The sequence below is a fragment of the Emys orbicularis genome, chromosome 6, assembly GCF_028017835.1.
Source record: "Emys orbicularis isolate rEmyOrb1 chromosome 6, rEmyOrb1.hap1, whole genome shotgun sequence".
Classification (NCBI taxonomy): domain Eukaryota; kingdom Metazoa; phylum Chordata; order Testudines; family Emydidae; genus Emys; species Emys orbicularis.
The window spans coordinates 93,525,411-93,542,880 of NC_088688.1; the positions used below are offsets into that span (position 1 = coordinate 93,525,411).

A 17,470-nucleotide genomic window follows, 5' to 3' on the forward strand; every position below is an offset into this window, starting at 1 on the left:
AGCATCACTCATTGGCTAGCTTAGGCAGCTCCCTGCCTAGCATGCTGGTTTTGTGGATCACCATCTAAGGTACCTATCTCTCCCCATTCATTGTATAGTAGCCTAGGCACCTAACTCAGCCTTTGTGGGTCGCAGTCTTGTTCCTGTGATTATCTAGGCACCTAAAAATTAGATACCGCAAAATTCGGTGTTGAAATGCTAAAGTTCTTTTGTGGATCCTACCCCCTGAAATTGTGACCAAAAACCTCATGCCATATTTAGTTTGGTCATGAACATTTATACATTCTCTAAAGCACTCTTGGTCTGGTTTGTACTGATGGCTATATGTGTGGTCATTTGGGGATTCCAGCTATACAATTTACAAATTCTGTCTCAGATTACAAACTCTACATGTATCCTTATAAAGCTGCAAACCACATTTTGAAGTTACAGCCTTTTGTCTTCTCTGTTATTCTTTTGCCTCCATTTTGGACTGAAATTCCAATATGGGAGTGGCAAAGGCCTAGCAATACAGGATTGTTAAATCTGGATTGTTCTCTAGTCAAGAAGGAAGCACTCTAGACAAAAGCTGGCTTCTGTCCAGAACTGGTTTGTCAGGGGAGAGGTCACTTTGGCTAACAAAGTCACCTGGCAAGGATCAGTGATCACCTGAGGAGACTGAGTAGGATGTCACTTGACAAAGGTCCACCCCAGCACAACGCTACAAAACTTCACAACTACCATATGCCTCCCGCGAGAGTTAAACAGTAACCCAGAAGGCTCACACCTTTGGGTAGAATTCTGGGAAAGGGTGTGTTTAAGCTATTGTTACTGAAATGTTGGGTCTGCCAAGCTGAGAGCTAATAACAGCTAGACAGGGAAAAGGAAAAGGTTGCTTTATTCTGCAGAAGAAAGGAGAGCTTTGCACTTTGGTATAAAAACTCTGTCTTACACACATTTTACAGATTTTTTATACACATTCAGACAAAGACCCTTGCTGTGTTAACACTTGATTGGTGGTTGCCAGATTCCGTACTTCTGCTATCTGGTTAGTGAAAACCGGTTTGGAGCCAGTTTCTTTTGCCTCAAGGCAGAGGAGAGAAGACAGTTTAAAAGTTCAGGTTGCTGTGTACTTGAGGTGTCTGCTTTCCCCTAATGGCCGCTGGCTGCCATAACGGCTGCTAGCTGTTAAGGGGGGGGATCGCTGCTGACTGTCACAGTATGAGGGAGGCTGCAAGGTCAGCACTGAGCCATAGGAACAGATTCCAGCTCTCCAGAGGGGGTGGAAGACAGAAGCTCTGTGCCCTGAGAGTATATCTAGAGACCACAAGACTAGGGCAGTGATTGGGATCCAGTCAGGCTCTGGAGAGGTCATACAGCTAGCAATCCAGAGGTTTGGATTTCCCTCACAAAAGTCTAGTGAACAGCTGAGAGGGGGGCACTCAACTGGGAGTATCCAGAGACTACACACTTTTTAATTTTAGAGGCAGAAGTATACACTTTTTGAAGCAAATGTTCAGTGAAAAAAAACTACTTGTTTCACAAATCCATGGATTGCAAGACAGCTCTGTTTTGTAAAGTGGTATGCACATCTATGATACTACATGACTACTACTAATCATTTTACAGTACATCCACTTCTAAAATTATACTTAACTACTGCTGTAGCCCCAATCCTGCAGCCCTTGAATTAAATGGTGGGTTTGGTGTTTTTTGGCCATTGATTTCAGAAGGCGGAGAGCTGAACCCCTAGTCCCATCACTACCTCCTCTATTCATTTCTCTTACCTTTGGACTGGAAATCTATTTTTAAAATGAAAATATAGGTGAATCTGTAAAACAAAAAAATTCAGTATAACTGGGGGGAAATGTCTGCTTGCTGTACAACATATTTTCTTCTTCTCTTAAGTGTGGGATGCATTTCTTTATCACCTTCTTCTTTTATCCTGGATAATATCTAGTTACACTAATTACCATGATTAAGTAATATCTGTACAAATGACTAGTTCACAAGTCAAGGTTGTTGTAATAATTCACTGAGCTGAAGAGCTACACGCAGGGGTCGGCAACCTTTCAGAAGTGGTGTGCTGAGTCTTCATTTATTCTCTCTAATTTAAGGTTTTGCGTGCCAGTAATACATTTTAACGTTTTTAGAAGGTCTCTTTCTATAAGTCTATAATATATAACTGAACTATTGTTGTATGTAAAGTAAATACGTTTTTTTAAATGTTTAAGAAGCTTCATTTAAAATTAAATTAAAATGCAGAGCCCCCCGGACCGGTGGCCAGGACCCAGGCAGTGTGAGTGCCACTGAAAATCAGCTCGTGTGCCGCCTTCGGCACGCGTGCCAAAGGTTGCCTACCCCTGAGGTACAGCATCCTCCAAAGCAGAGCTCTAGATGCCGTTGCCATATATTAAAAATATAAACAAAGTAATACAAACAAAAATAAAGTCAGAAGCCTCCCTAAAACTAGGAAGAGAATAAAACCTTCCTCTCCAGCCACAATTCCCAAACCTCAGTGTACAATCCCAGCCTCAGGGAAAGAGGGAAGATAAACTTTTCATTGTGTCCTTCCAGCCAATGGATCTGGGCTATTTTGGACTGAGAGCTAAATCCTGAGTTGTGCTAAGCATAGGGTTACCAGATAGTAACTGAAAAAATGGGACTGGGGGTGGGGGAGTAATAGGCGCTTATATAAGAAAAAGTCCCCAAAAACGGGACTGTCCATTTAAAAATGGGACATCTGGTCACCCTAGCTAAGCATGACACAGCTGACGTGGGGGAAGGTAACGCTAAGCCACCTTTCCATCCCACCCTGAGACAACCAGGGACCAAAATCTCTCTCACTCACATACTTTCCCCATCTCTACATGTTCATGGTGATAGGATGGTGTAGGGGAATCCTTAATTACATCTTTAAGATAGCTTACTAACTGCTTTGCAACATAAACCAGCTGGGGCTGAAGATCTAGCCATAAGTGGGTGAGTGAATTCCAAAGATCAGGAGAATGCCCTGCTAGCAACTCTCTTTCTTTTAAACCAAGGGGGCTACTTACTGTAACTGTGGCAGTATGGTACAAAGGGGGTAGGGGGTGGCCTTAGAGATTCATAGATTCTAGGACTGGAAGGGACCTCGAGAGGTCATCGAGTCCAGTCCCCTGCCCGCATGGCAGGACCAAATACTGTCTAGACCATCCCTGATAGACATTTATCTAACCTACTCTTAAATATCTCCAGAGATGGAGATTCCACAACCTCCCTAGGCAATTTATTCCAGTGTTTAACCACCCTGACAGTTAGGAACTTTTTCCTAATGTCCAACCTAGACCTCCCTTGCTGCAGTTTAAGCCCATTGCTTCTTGTTCTATCCTCAGAGGCTAAGGTGAACAAGTTTTCTCCCTCCTCCTTATGACACCCTTTTAGATGCAGGCCCTGTTTAGGTCTATTGAAGGCTTTATAGCTCAAAACCGATCTATATAAATAAAAATCCCTGCATTATAATAATACAGATATACTGATAGTTATAGCAGTGACCTCCTGATCAGTCAAAGGTTACTAAGTATACGAGGTTCAGGGAAATCAAAGCAGCAGCTAAAAACTAAAACTGTATGAGTGACTTTATCTTCCCACATATTATATATGGGGCATGTTTTAAAGAAGCAACTTTTCACTAACTTTAATATTGCTCCTTGGAAGTGCTAGTTTTGGAACACCCAAGGGGAGAGCCTACTCTTACTTTAAGTAACATGCAACAGGTGGTTCAAGACCTGAGTTGACTCACTACAGAATATAGATTACAGGATAATTAACTTCAGCACTGTTATGGGAGGAGTTGTACCGGACCTGAGCACTTTGAAACAGTGATCTTTAGCAGGGAATTTATTTTTAAAGAGAAATCTAGACAAAACAACTTAAAGTCAAAAGTGAGGACATTAAACTCCTTAGATTTTACACATAGGCTAGCATGCCCATCACAGGCCCACAGCAGCTTGGCACACCTTGCAACAGGAAAACAGTGTGTGGTTAAATGGCAATGTTCAAAGGGTTCTTCGAACCATCCAGGGCAAAGAGACACAGCCTCAGGTCAGCTCCCAAGTAGACCCAAAGTGACACATGGGATGGAAGCGAGAAAACAGGCACAAAATGAAGCCAGAGACTGTGTCTTTGCATAGGGGGGGAGGGATAGCTCAGTGGTTTGAGCATTGGCCTGCTAAACCCAGGGTTGTGAGTTCAATCCTTGAGGGGGCCACTTGGGGAATCTGGGGCAAAAATCAGTTCTTGGTCCTGCTAGTGAAGGCAGGGGGCTGGACTCAATGACCTTTCAAGGTCCCTTCCAGTTCTAGGAGATAGGATATCTCCATTAATTTATAGGTGGGAAGCTGGGAGCCGGTGAGGTGCCAAGGAGACAAACAGGCTCCCAGCACAGTGATGCTGGTACAGTTTTTACAGTGGGGGCGCTGAAGACGGACGCCATGTAGTTGGGGTGTTTTACTGCTTTATCCCAGGGGGTGCAGGCAGCAGCCCCCCCCGCCCGGCCCGGAACTCACACCCCACCTAGAGTCCGCAGGTGCGCGCGGGCCTCGCTGCACCTCCGGCGGGGCAGCTCCGACTCCCGCCTGGCTCCGCCCGTGTCGGGGCTGCGGGTATAGGGCCCGACCGCCCCGCTGCTCGGCCCGGGCCTGCCGCAGCCGGAGGGGCTCGGGGGAGACGCGATCCCATCCCCACACTGTGCCCGGGAGCGTGTGCGGACGTGGACGCGCCAAGCAGAATAATCCTCCCACTGTGATGACCCCAGCCCTTCCTGCTGCTTTACGGCAGCCTGCTCCGACGCTGTCGCGCTGCTTCCGCTTGGCTAGCCAATGTGGAACGCTCCGGTGACCCCCGCCCCCAAGCACGGTAGCCGTAAAGCAGAGGTGCGTGCAGAGGTTGCCGGGGCCGCGCACGTGTCTGGGTGAGTGGGGGCCGGAGGCCGCTGGGGGGAGCCGCCTGTTGCGGGGGTCGCGTGCGGGTAGGGGTGGATCTCCCCAGCCCCTGCGACCTCCCTGCCAGGCCCGACCCGACCTGGCTCGGCCCGACCCGACCCGTCCGGCTCCACCGCGCTGGCGGGATCTCGGGGTCGGTGTCCGTCTCGCGGGGGCGGGTGAGGGGACGGGGCCCGCTGAGAAACTCCTCGCAGCGCAGGAGCCCTGGGACACGCGCTGCGCCTGTCCCGTCTGACGGGTGAAACCGCGCAGGTGGCCTGTGCGGAGTGCGCTGAACTCCTGCGGCTCGCAAAGCCCTGACTCGCTGGAGTCTGTCACCCCCGGTTTCATCCCCCGCTCAGCGCCGTTCGTGCCTGGCTTCCTTGCCCACAAACATCTGGGCCTTGCCTCCTGCTCCTGTCCAGCAGGGCTCTGCCTTCTCCTACTTCACATCCCTCCTCGGTGCTTTGGGCAGCAGCCTCTAACAGGATTAATTTGGACAGATTCAATGAATGAATGGGGTGGGTGTATCATTTTGAGCTTCTAATAAGTACACATTACTATTATAGCTTTATTGTACTTTTTTAGGCTCCAGTCCAGTAAACACGTATGTGCTTAACCTTACTTGCATGCTTAAAGTTAAGCGCACACATTAATGATTGCAGGATAGAGAGGTTTTGTTTATGTTTCCTTGTCCTAGTCTCACTTCCTTATTTGCATTTATTCTGACTCCTCAGTTTTAACTTAGTTCTGTACTCTTCAGGGCAGAGACCTTAAGGTGCCTACTGTACTCTTGGGCACAGTACAAATAATAAACACTTAGTAAACAAGGTTTTATATACAGTTTGCTTTTACTTCTGCCCCCATCCTGCATCTAACTTCAGGATCTGGACCTTTAGGAATGAAAATAGATGATGTCACCCTAAAAAATGGAAGTACAGAACTTCCCAGTGATAAAACATAGCATTTATTTAGTGTTCAGCCTGATGTTATACAAAAAAATTCAAAAATACTCAGTTATAGCATTTTATCATTTCTGTTAAAAATAGAGGTATTTAACGTGGAGAATTTTTGGTGGGAGGGAGAATGGCATTGATTATGAACATTATGGGATACTTAGGTAAACAGTTGTAATCTTAGTTAACCTGGTTTGGTAATCAGATGCACAAATGATTACAAGAGAAATGGGAAACTAAATTTATAATGAGAAAAGTACTAGTTAGAGATACAAAATTATGAATTATTGCCACAGTCTTTTAGTACTTGTTTTCTTTTGTCAGTTCTATCATATAGTTTATGACAAAGGATTTTTTTTAAAGTTAGAGAAGTCATTATGCTCTTGAACTAAAACAGATGCATCCATTCATGGTCCCCAACAAGTTGTGCCTCTTTTTCTGTATTTCAGTGTCACTGCTATGGAAGCCAAAGGTAAAAAGAGATTCACGGGGAAAAATGGAAAAGCACCACAAAGAAAACATAAATTTAAAAAAGACAATGGTAAGACCGCAAAGAATAATATTTCATAAAACTGTTCTTATTGAAGGGTGGAGAATGCAACAGGTACAACAAACTCAAATTCATCTGCATAAGTGGGTTAATCTTACAAACAATACATTAACTATAATATTGAAAATGAGGAGCTGAGATGGCGCAAGTGGGTTAAATGTGCAAACCCTTCAACTTTGAAAATCTGATCTAAAATACTATACTGGGTTAAAATTGAAAATTGCCAACCATGCTGAAGAATGTAGTCACTTTGCATTCTCTGCTTAAGAGAGTCTCCCACAACTGGAATAACAATATTGCTACAAGATAGGATTGAGACACTTTAGGGAACTGTAGCTCAAGCTGGTGCTTGTCTCTTCACTTTCTCATTCTTGCATTGCCTATTTTTATTAAATGCGAAGGGGAAAATATTCAGCATTATCACCAGATGGCAGATTAATTATATAAAGCTGTTTTACTGTGAAAATAACATGAATAATGACTATGATCAAGAACAGAGTCCTTTATTAGGTTCAGGAAGCATAAATCTAAACAATTCATTGACAGTTATTTTCTCTAAGGCTATGTCTACATTGCATTTTTGTCGGTCGGGGTGTGGAAAAAACCCCACACCCCTGACCAAAAGTTTTACTGATGAAAAGCGCCGGTGTGGACAGCGCTTTGTTGGCTACCACCACTCATTGAGGGTGATTTTATTTTGCTGGCAGGAGAGCGGCTACACAGGAAACCTTAAAGGTATGCAGTGTAGGCATAGCCTAGGTTTAAAAAAAAATAAAAAGAACAAAACAATCTAATTGTGCAACTGAGAGGATGAGTTGTATATAAGTTCTCTGTACTTTCTTGCCATGCTCTAAGTGCCTACTTGCTCGCAATTTGTGCTGTCACTTAACTGAATACCACAGATATTTTAAGTGTTTTTCTAGAGGCTTTTAATAAACAGAAAAGAGGGGAAATTGCTCTGTTAAAATGTATACACGTTGTGTTCCTGTATTTTGCTGTCCTTGCTGCCAAACTGGACCTTCAGAAGGTGTACAGACTTACCACAATTTGCTTTGCAACCATCACACAAAACATGTAGCCATTTTATGCCATTTGTGCCTGGTTGCTTTCATTGGTAGAAGTTTTCTGAGCATCCAAGAGTAAGCAATTACCATGTCTTGTATCTAGAGTCGCCAGATACAAGCCAGAGATAAACTAACCTGCATCCATTCACATTATACTAATTAGACTACTTGTGTGTTTAAAGATGTTTGCAGAACTGGGGCCTTAGATTTCGGAGGCAGTGAAACTCTTACTACAAATAAGGCAGCTTTGTTCCTTTAGAATTATCCTCTGTTCACCTTTGGTATTGCATTGCATCTATATGAAGGATTTAGGGCAAAAGTAGGAGAAGGATCATAAGGCTATGATGAAAAGGCCAGATGGGAGGGATATAAAATTGTTATAGATTAGTAAGAATGCTGGGGGGCTTTTCAGGATCTGATTTTTCTTTTTTATTCTGTATCAGCATGCATGGATTTTGGTGTATTATGTACAATACTCTGATTATTACAAAATAATTATTAAAACGTTTAATAGTGAATGAAACTCGGAAAATAATATCAGTTCTAGGATTGTGTCCTTTTCAATCTAATTCTTTTTTTTGTTGTGCATAGATTCTGGTCCACCGAAGAAGTTTCATAGCAAAGGAGGTGAAGAAGGAAAGCCTAAATTCAGATCCAAGAAGTCTGAGAAAGGAAACAAAAAACTTGGTAAGGCAAGTGGGAAACAATTCAAGAGTAAGCAGCAACCAGAAAAGTTCACTAGGAAGAGAAAACTCCAGGAGGATAATGAGGGTGGTGAGTATATTATTGTTGGTGTGTGTTTGGTTTTTTTACTTTTTTCTTTTGACGTGATATATCATCTGTAAAGTATACTCTTACAATAAAACGGAAGCGTATTTTCTTTCAACAATATATATTCTAAAATATGTTAATAGATTTAAGTGGGATCAGGGTTATGCTATAATTGCCTTAAAAAGTCTATTATACAATCTCACACAATTCAACGGTACGAGTTGACTGTTCTCTGTTGTAATCACCATAGGCATAAGTAACTAGGTCATGCCTGTGCCCCTGTTATCCTGAGAACCCCATAGTAGAAATTTGAGATAGGCATGATCACAAATATATGTGGAACCAAACTGCTTGCACTGGAAATATGGAGGGAGAAGGGGATTGTCTTACTACTCTTTTCAATACACTCCTATATTATCACCAACTTCCATAGTATTTCTAATACTAATAAACCTCTAACTATAAAAAATGCTTCTCTGTAGCACCCTATTGGACTTCCCATGGAAAATGTTATTTCAGCCAATTTAAACTGATTACTATACAAGTCACATGACCCACAGTCTGTGGCAGTGAAAATTCCAGTTTAACATAGGCAGTCCACCAGTAAACTAAACTTATTGGCTAATTTCTTGGTATGATGGCATAAACCAGGGGTGGGCAAACTACAGCCTGGGGCCGCATCCGGCCCTCGAGCTCCCGCCGGGGAGTGGATCCGGGGCTTGCCCTGCTCCGGCACTCCAGCTGGGGAGTAGGGTCAGGGGCTTGCCCCACTCGGTGCGGCTCCCGGAAGCAGCGGCATGTCCCCCTTCTGGCTCCTACGCTTAGGGGCAGCCAGGGAGCTCAGCACGCTGCCCCCGCCCCAAGCGCTGCACCCGCAGCTCCCATTGGCCAGGAACCGCAGCCAATGGGAGCTGCAGGGGCGGCGCCTGCGGACAGGGCAGCACACAGAGCCACCTGGCTGTGCCTCCGCTAGGAGCTGGAGCGGGGACATGCCGCTGCTTTTGGGAGCTGCTTGAGGTAAGCGCCGCTTGGAGCGGGCACCCCTGACCCCCTCACGTGCCCAAACCCCCTGCCCCAACCCTGATTCCCCTCCTGCCCTCCGAACCCCTCAGTCCCAGCCTGGAGCACCCTCCCGCACCCTGAACTCCTCATTTCTGGCCCCACCCCAGAACCCGCACCCCCCAGCCGGAGCCCTCACCCCCTCCCGCACCCTAACCCCTAATTTTGTGAGCATTCGTGGCCCGCCATACAATTTCCATACCCAGATGTGGCCCTCGGGCCAAAAAGGTTGCCCACCCGTGGCATAAACTGATGCATAATAGTTTGTAGTGACAAAGAGAACTTCAAGTATTAAATGACAGAAAAAGTCACAGCTTTAGTTTAATCATCTGCCTTTCAACCTTACTGATTATTTTTACACAGATCTGATAAAGGCAGTATGAATAGTGGGGCCATTTGGAGATGGTCTCCTTTTGAGGAAAGACCCCCCTTTGATACAAGAGCACCAGCTGCTGACTAACCACTGGTGTTGGTGTCAAAATGTAAAAGTCATGAGTTTTTGTCTTGTATCATGCTTCTAACAATCATAGCCAAAACTTGAAGAACAAGGGCTTTTCTTCTCCATTTGTACTGTTGGTCTGTAGGCCTATAGCATTTATTCACCAGTTCAATCAGTGTTTTATACTGGATGTTTCTGCATTTTTGTAAATTTATTTTTCTGTGTATGTGCATATACAGACATGTTTTAGTAAATATTTAGTTCTGTCACTATTTTAATAGTTTCATAACTCTCTGGTTCTGGTGTCTCTTAATGAGAGCCGTCATTTGATTGCTGCTTCCCACAGACGTACAGTTCTGCATGTAAAGGGCTATCACAAATGAAGCGTGGCTTAATAATTGAGGGAAACTGGAGGCTCATACAGTAACATTAAAGTTCTGTTTTATAAGTTTTTTTCACTGTTTTAACTTTGATTTAGTTTGGGGAATACTCCTATTTTTTGAAAACTTTATAGAAATAGAGGTGGTGGTCGAATTAAATCAGAGTTGCATTGTTTTTTTTAATGGATTTTATCTTAAAACAACTGTAAGCCTCCAGTCTTGCTCATTCAAATTTCAAGCAACACTTCAGTTGTCACTAACTATATCAAGAGACTGACAGGTTTTCTATTAACTTTTCTCTTATTTGCTCACTTCTATTTTTAAAAAAATTAGTGATTTATTCTGAGACATAAACTGATTCTAAAATACTTTGTGTAAATTGCAATCCTTTAAAAAAGGGAAGGCTTGGTATGTTGGAGAAAAATGAAGTGTGTAGTGCTAAACTGTTAAACAATTTATTGTTGAGAGTGAGCGCGTTTAATTCATCCATTCTGTTGGGCTTCAATTGAACAGTGCTAGTTAGCATGCCTTACCCCCTGACTTTTCACTTCTGGGAATCTGTATTGTATATAGTGATTAATTTTGCTACGAGATGATTAAAGCTAAAAGCAAACATTAGTCCACTTTTTCTGTACCTTGAAGTTCATTTATGACATCTCATCTGAAGAATCCTTTTAAAGTAATAATCTTGCTGTGCAGCAGTCTTTAGCCATTGTATAGTAAAAGCTCCTAATGAATCCCACTGAATGAAAGGATTAAGCATGCAAGAAGGCTTTACGTATAAAGTCGCAGTGGGTTATTGTTAGAGCTGGTATACTTAAATCTATAAATGAACTCATCTGTCGAGAATCTTTTTTTGTTCCCCTCCAGTGCTTTACATACTTGAAAACATCTTGAACAGATCCCAGTAAAAGACATTAACATGTTAATAGGAACAAATTTTAAAAGACAAAATCTGTGTATAAGAACAGTTGTCATTTATTAGAGGGCAGGAGATCATAAACTGATTGTGCCCTTTAGTTTCACATTTTTCCTCTTTTGAATGTTTATTTTTTATCTACATTCCTTCATAAAAGGAGGGTGCCAGTGTTAATGATCAGAGGCAGATGTAGTGTTTGCAGTTGGGAATGTATTCTTTTCTAGCACAACATTTTTGAATTCTGACAGTTTATCTTAAGGATGTGAAAGGCAAGAACCCCATCAAGTTTAATTTTTGAGGGTATATACTCCTTGTTATCTAAGATATCACAAAAAATTGGTGATTTAAGTTATATTTGTAAAAAAAAAAAAATTCAACTCTCCCACTTTTTGGGGGTGGGGAGTGAGGAGAGAAGGGGGGATATGTTGAGCCATATTCTGATGTAAAGTCATTAGAGGGGGCTGTAGGTGCAATCTGGGTCAGAATTCATCCTATTAAGACTTTAACTTACCTCTATTCTTTGTCAAAGCTTTCAGAATAATCTGGCAGTTGTCTTGCTCTTCCAATATCTGATATCTCCCAGGCAGAAGCTGCCAGTCCTAGCAAGTCACCAATGATGCAGTTCACAAAGGGGGCTACAACTGAGCATTACAGTGCCTAACTATTAGACTACCTGCCGCCTTGTGGAATTCACAACCCAAAATTAGGTAGCCAGGTTCCATATACAATGCATGGGGAAAGTTAGGAGCCTAAAAAGAAGGATTCACAAAAGACATCATGCTGAGGGTGGAGCTGCCTAAGTTAGCCAATAGGAAATGCGGAGGATGGGGTTTGGTCTAAGCCCTGCTCCTCAAAAGGAGTTAGGCGCTTAAATCCAGGCCAGAGGATGGCACCTCCCTCCACTCATGATTCACAGCAGTGAACTCTCACCTGGAGTAGGCATTTAAGCCAGGGCTCAAGAAGAGCCCAATAGCCTAGTGGCTAGAGCGCTTGCCCAGGATGTAGGAGACAATCTCCAGTTGCCCAGGGTTCAGTCTCAACTCTGGCTGAGTTGGAGTAGGGACTTAAACCCAGGTCTCCCACCTCCCAGGTGAGTTCCCTAATTTGAGGTATTCTGTAGTAGATCTCTCTTAACCTCTCCTACTGAAGATGTATGAATGCTTCGATATTCAGAGAGCTACAGACTATACCTGGGAAGTGGGAGACAAGGTACCAGTCCCTGCTCTAATGAATACTGACCACCATCACTACATCCTTCATTTTGTGTGGAGCCCCGTCAGATAGATGTGCTTTTAAAGCAGCCTCCTAGCAGGTTTATTCAATCAGTACCTGTAGGTGAAGGTTGTGAATCCCAATCCCACCAGGGGTTAGGCATGATTCCCACTTTTATCAGTGGAAACATAGGCTTCTACAGTTAGGTGGCAGCTGAGCAGGGGTTTTGTGAATGCCACTGGCATTTTGGTCTTAGTGCAGTTAAGTACCTGAGTCCCCCTGTGAATCCCACTCCCAAGTGTTTAGTATGTATTAACCCTTTCAGATTGGCTAGGTAGGCAGTCGGGGTAGATCCTCAGCTCATGTCAATTGCCATAGCTCTGTTGACTTCATTGGAGGCCAGTTGAGGATCTGCCTCCCAATCTCCAACAGAAGACTATTACTTTGTTATAAACAATGTTTTGTTTTTATCATCAGGGTCAGTACCTAAGAAGCCTAAATGGGATGATTTAAAAAAGAAAAAGAAGGAATTAAAGCAGAGCAGACAACTTAATGACAAAACAAATTATGATGTAATCATCAAATCAAAACAAATATGGGAAAGTGTGAGAAGGTAATAATGGCTCTATTATATTTTCTTTCATACAGTTCTTTTTAATTAGTACTCATGCAGTGGTGAAGCGTTGCTCATTCTGTCTTGGTACCTTCATGAATGGGTATGCTTGTATTTCTCCAAGTAAATTTCATGAATAGATTATAATTTAATTAGCTTGAATTAGAATTCTCTGGAGGTCTCAAGTTAAATTTTGATGGCTGACAGTAGAAATAGTCTTGAGGCACCTGGGTTGATCTTTGTAAAAATGTACAATAATAATAATAAGTGGGCATAAATTAAGGGGAGATCATTTAGATTAAGATAATTTGAGGCCTGATCCTGTAAAATGCTCAGGACCTTAGAGTCCAACTGTCTGAGGCTCTTTGAAATTTTATGATCTGTCCTTACTCTTAGGGAGTGAAAAATACTTATGCTTCTGGCCAGGACTTTCATAAATGGATACCTAAATGTGGACTTGTGGGAGCTCATTTTAAAAATTATTTTTTGGCTGCCTTGCTTTTTAGCTCATGACTTCCAGTTATTTTTGTATTTCCAAAAAGCTGCTTTCTCATCTAAGATTCTCCTGCTTGTCTGTTTTTGTTTGTAGGAAAAACTGTGACAAGGAGAAGCGAGAGAAGCTAATAAATGAACTACATAAACTGCTTCAGGGGAAAATTAAAACTGTAAGAAAAATACAGTAACACACGTAATTAAAAATCAAAGTGGGCAAGTTGATAAACCCCTTTTTGTGTTGCACTAAATGACCTTGTGAACTATACAGTACAACCTTGTTTATCCAGAAGCTACGGGGGACATTGAAAATATCCAGATAGAACAAGGTTTCAGTGAATGAAGAAATTGGGTTTGAAAAGGTTGCACTCTGTGCTCCCAGTCTTTTAGGATAATAGTGCCAGGAAAACTGCTGATCAGCTGGCTTTAAAGGGGACTTGTTAGCCAGCATTCTAATCTCTAAAATTCCCATTGGATGTAAGTGAACTTTGGTTAACTTGCAGTTTCAGTAAGAGTTGTAGTGGATTTTTGCGATGGTTTCTCTTAAAAACCCTACACCAAAGTTAATGCCCTGGTGCACATTTCTACCATTACATTTTAAATACTAACAGTCTCATTTTTACTTCATTTTTTGGGTGTGTATGTTCACTGTGTATTGTAGTGAAGCATAGCCAACTCTTGGGTTTTAAAATGAATTGAAATTGTGGCTGCTCGGTGCTGCCTACTGTGTTAGATTGAGCATCCTGATCATATTGTCTTGTGCTAGGGTGAGACTGCGTGACTGTTGTCCCCGTGAGAGTCTCAAGAAAACAGGATGTGCATCTCATGGGGCTGTTCCAGTCAATAAAATATTCAGTATTTTTGGTACATATTTACAGATGATCACAAAACGTTCCATTGCCTTCAGTAGCAGGTATTGATTGTAGTCTATGTTTGGTAAAGAAATACTGGAGCAATGAAAACTGTTAAAACTACACTTAGTTTAAAGCTTGTTTGTTTCTTTATAATGTATTTTATTTATATAGCCTCTATTTGCCATAGCATCCTATGTGCTGCATAAAACTATACTCTTAACAGAGTAAATGTGTTTAAAATAAACTTTTGCCACATAATGTCACGCAAAAGGCTGGGATAATAAAAATGTTTATCTTACAGATGGCATTTGCACATGACTCGACTCGAGTTATCCAGTGTTTCATTCAGTATGGCAACGACAAGCAAAGGCAAGAGACATTTGAAGAATTAAAAGGTATTTTCCCTTTTTATATCGTATTTGCTTTGGAAATTGGCACTGTTTTGTATAATGTAGCTCTCCTTAATGTATGTATTTGCTCCCAAAATTCTATTGGTACACGTGTTTGAGTTACTTTTTTCTCTTTAGGTATCACTTTCTGATAAATTAATTCCTGCTTGAGTGCAAAAGGTCACTGAGCAATGGCTTTTAGTTTTGTTTTGTAGGAAAGTAAACAAACATGCAATTTCAAGGGGTGATAAAAACTAACTGCTCTTTGTCTTTTTCTCCCCAGATAGCCTACTAGAATTGAGCAAATCCAAATATTCCAGAAATATTGTAAAGAAGTTTCTTATGTATGGGTGGGTATGAAGAAGTAAACCAGTTTTTATATATATTTTTCTTACATATATTGTTAATTTTGGAATGTGAATGTACTTCTTTATTATTAATCTGTGTATCATGAAGAATGGCTTTGGCCCAGGCTGTCCCCTCCATGTGAAATTATCTTGGTAGTGTATTTGGGAGTGAGGATTGCAAACTACCTGCTGTCCATAATACAGTTTCCTTGTCACAGGATAGGCTTTCTCTTCTCAGAAATTCTGAACAGCAAATAAAAAAAACAGACTACAAGTGCAAAAGAGAGGGGGAAAAAAACACTCTCAAAACCGTCCCTTGTTCAGTGTATAATAAAGTCCTACAAAGATATGCCCTTCCCTTTGTCAAGGTTACAGTAGTGCAGAAAAATGTCCTTTCCCCTTTCCCTCCCCCCCCCCCCCCTGTAGAGTTTATCCAAAGTCTCCTAAAATAAATGTGCACCCCTACTGTGGAACAAGGAGCTTTCTGTTTGTCCATAGCTTGCTCTGCCCTTGCTCTGGTAGACAAACTGTCACTGGTCATTTTCTTCTTCTCTTTCCTTCAGCTAGGTTTATGGAGCTTAGCTGTGGCCTGACCTAGACTTAAAACTTAGGTTCACATAGCTACGGGGCTGATGGGTGTGAAAAATCCACCCCCTGAGCGATGTAGCTAGGTTGATGGGAAGAGTGCTTCCATTGCTTTATCTACCATCGCTTGGGCAGGTTTCCTACAGTGACAGAAAACCCCCTTCTGTCTCTGTAATCTGCATTTGCACACAGGGTTATGCTGACTAGCTGTGGCACCTGTAGTGTAGGTATGGCCCATGTGCTCCTCACCCTTCCCTCTCTGCTTCTACACTATTGCAGAGCTGACAGGGAAACAAAAGGTTGAATGAGAATGCCTAGATGGATCCAAGACACAGCCACCTACAGGCACCAGATGATTCAGATGGTTAACACACCCCATCAGCATACCTATTCAGTCCACACATTTCCAAGCAGAGACTTTAAGTTGCAGTTAATGGCGCTTGCAGCAGCGTTAACTGATGGTGGGCTCCCTTCATATCTGTGGATGCTAGTGAGAAGCTCAGGGGGACTCAATTGCAGCGCTACTGTTACCACCATAGACATGAGCTTTTTGTTTGCTTTTCTAACTGTATTTTCATAGTAGGTGTTTAGTTAAGGTCCCAGGTGTAGATGCCTGTCTTTGTTGTATTATTGTGCTAATACTTAATCACTTAAATATATACATTTCCAAAAATAAAGCTACTAACATCTCTTTTCCCTAATCTCCTCTCTCTCTTGGTGTCCATCTTTACACGTGGTACAGAACAAAACCACAAGTTGCAGAAATAATTAAAAGCTTTAAAGGTGAGGTAAAAAAAATGCTCCGCCATTCTGAAGCATCTGCTGTGGTAGAGTATGCATACAATGATAAAGCCATTCTGGAGCAAAGGAACATGCTAACAGAAGAGCTCTACGGGAATACGTTCCAAGTTTACAAGGTAATGTTTGGTCCTTCCTCCACTTCTAGTCTATGATATTTTATTCATGGTGTTACTGTGTCATTCCCCTTATCTGCTAGCCTTAAATTAATTTATGTCCTGAAGGATGGCCCACCTGTAAACTTGTTTTTCATGTTTCAGATTAATGGTTAACAGCACATTTCCATTATATATTAGTGGGTTTTTGCTTTCGTGTAACTTAGGCTGGGATTTTTCAAAGGAGCATAAGTAAATTGGGCACCCAAATCCCTCAGGCTTCTTTGAAAATCTCATCCCTCGTTGACTTAACTGTCTTCCCCATCATCCTATTCAACACCAAATCTATTATGTAAGTGACAAAAGTAACCTTTTAACTTGTCCAATGTGAAGTCTGTAAATTTAACCTGGAGTCGAAAATGCCAAGCATTTAGAAAATAACATTTGAGAGAAATTTTGCTTCCTGACACAAAATCTATTAGATATATAAAGAAAAATTACCACTTGCATTTACTACTCTGATTCAGATGCATTTAAATTTAAGAAACACTTGTCTTCTGGGTCAATAGGATTTATTTTCCCTTGACAAGTCATCTTTTTATTTGTGTTACTAAAATCTTTTGCGTCGTCCTCAGAGATGTGCATATTTTCCCCTGGCTATGAATACATAATGTTAGCTGGGAATAAAACAGAACCCTAAAGATATAAATTAAACATGCAGTATACGTTTTTTGTTTCCCCCCCCCCCCCAAATTGCCTGTGCAACAGTTGCGAGTGTGTTCTTAGTTTGAAATTCAGTATTTTTGCCTTTGTCTTCAAATTGCAATAATTACTCTTTTATCCTAATGTGGAAACAAAAGTAACAAATGTACATGTTAGAGAAGGAGCACTGTATGAAGTGTCATGGAAAAAAGTTTTATTAGGAATTCTAATTCTTAAGGGTGTGGGAGTCAATTCTCTATACAGACACCAGATTTAACAATTGACCAGGAAAATCATTTCACTTT

At 41.9% G+C, this 17,470-nt stretch overlaps 1 protein-coding gene across 1 annotated transcript in view; it reads left to right on the forward strand.

Annotated features, from left to right (window-relative positions):
- Positions 1-4,858: 4,858 nt before the first annotated feature.
- PUM3 (pumilio RNA binding family member 3) overlaps positions 4,859-17,470 on the forward strand; it is a 36,870-nt gene continuing 24,258 nt past the window's right edge. Inside the window, exons 1-8 of the mRNA XM_065406478.1 lie at positions 4,859-4,930; positions 6,346-6,437; positions 8,102-8,284; positions 12,768-12,903; positions 13,493-13,568; positions 14,551-14,644; positions 14,922-14,988; positions 16,313-16,487. Of these exons, the coding sequence (XP_065262550.1) occupies positions 6,356-6,437; positions 8,102-8,284; positions 12,768-12,903; positions 13,493-13,568; positions 14,551-14,644; positions 14,922-14,988; positions 16,313-16,487 (813 nt within the window). The 5' untranslated portion in view covers positions 4,859-4,930; positions 6,346-6,355. The remainder of the gene's footprint in view (positions 4,931-6,345; positions 6,438-8,101; positions 8,285-12,767; positions 12,904-13,492; positions 13,569-14,550; positions 14,645-14,921; positions 14,989-16,312; positions 16,488-17,470) is intronic.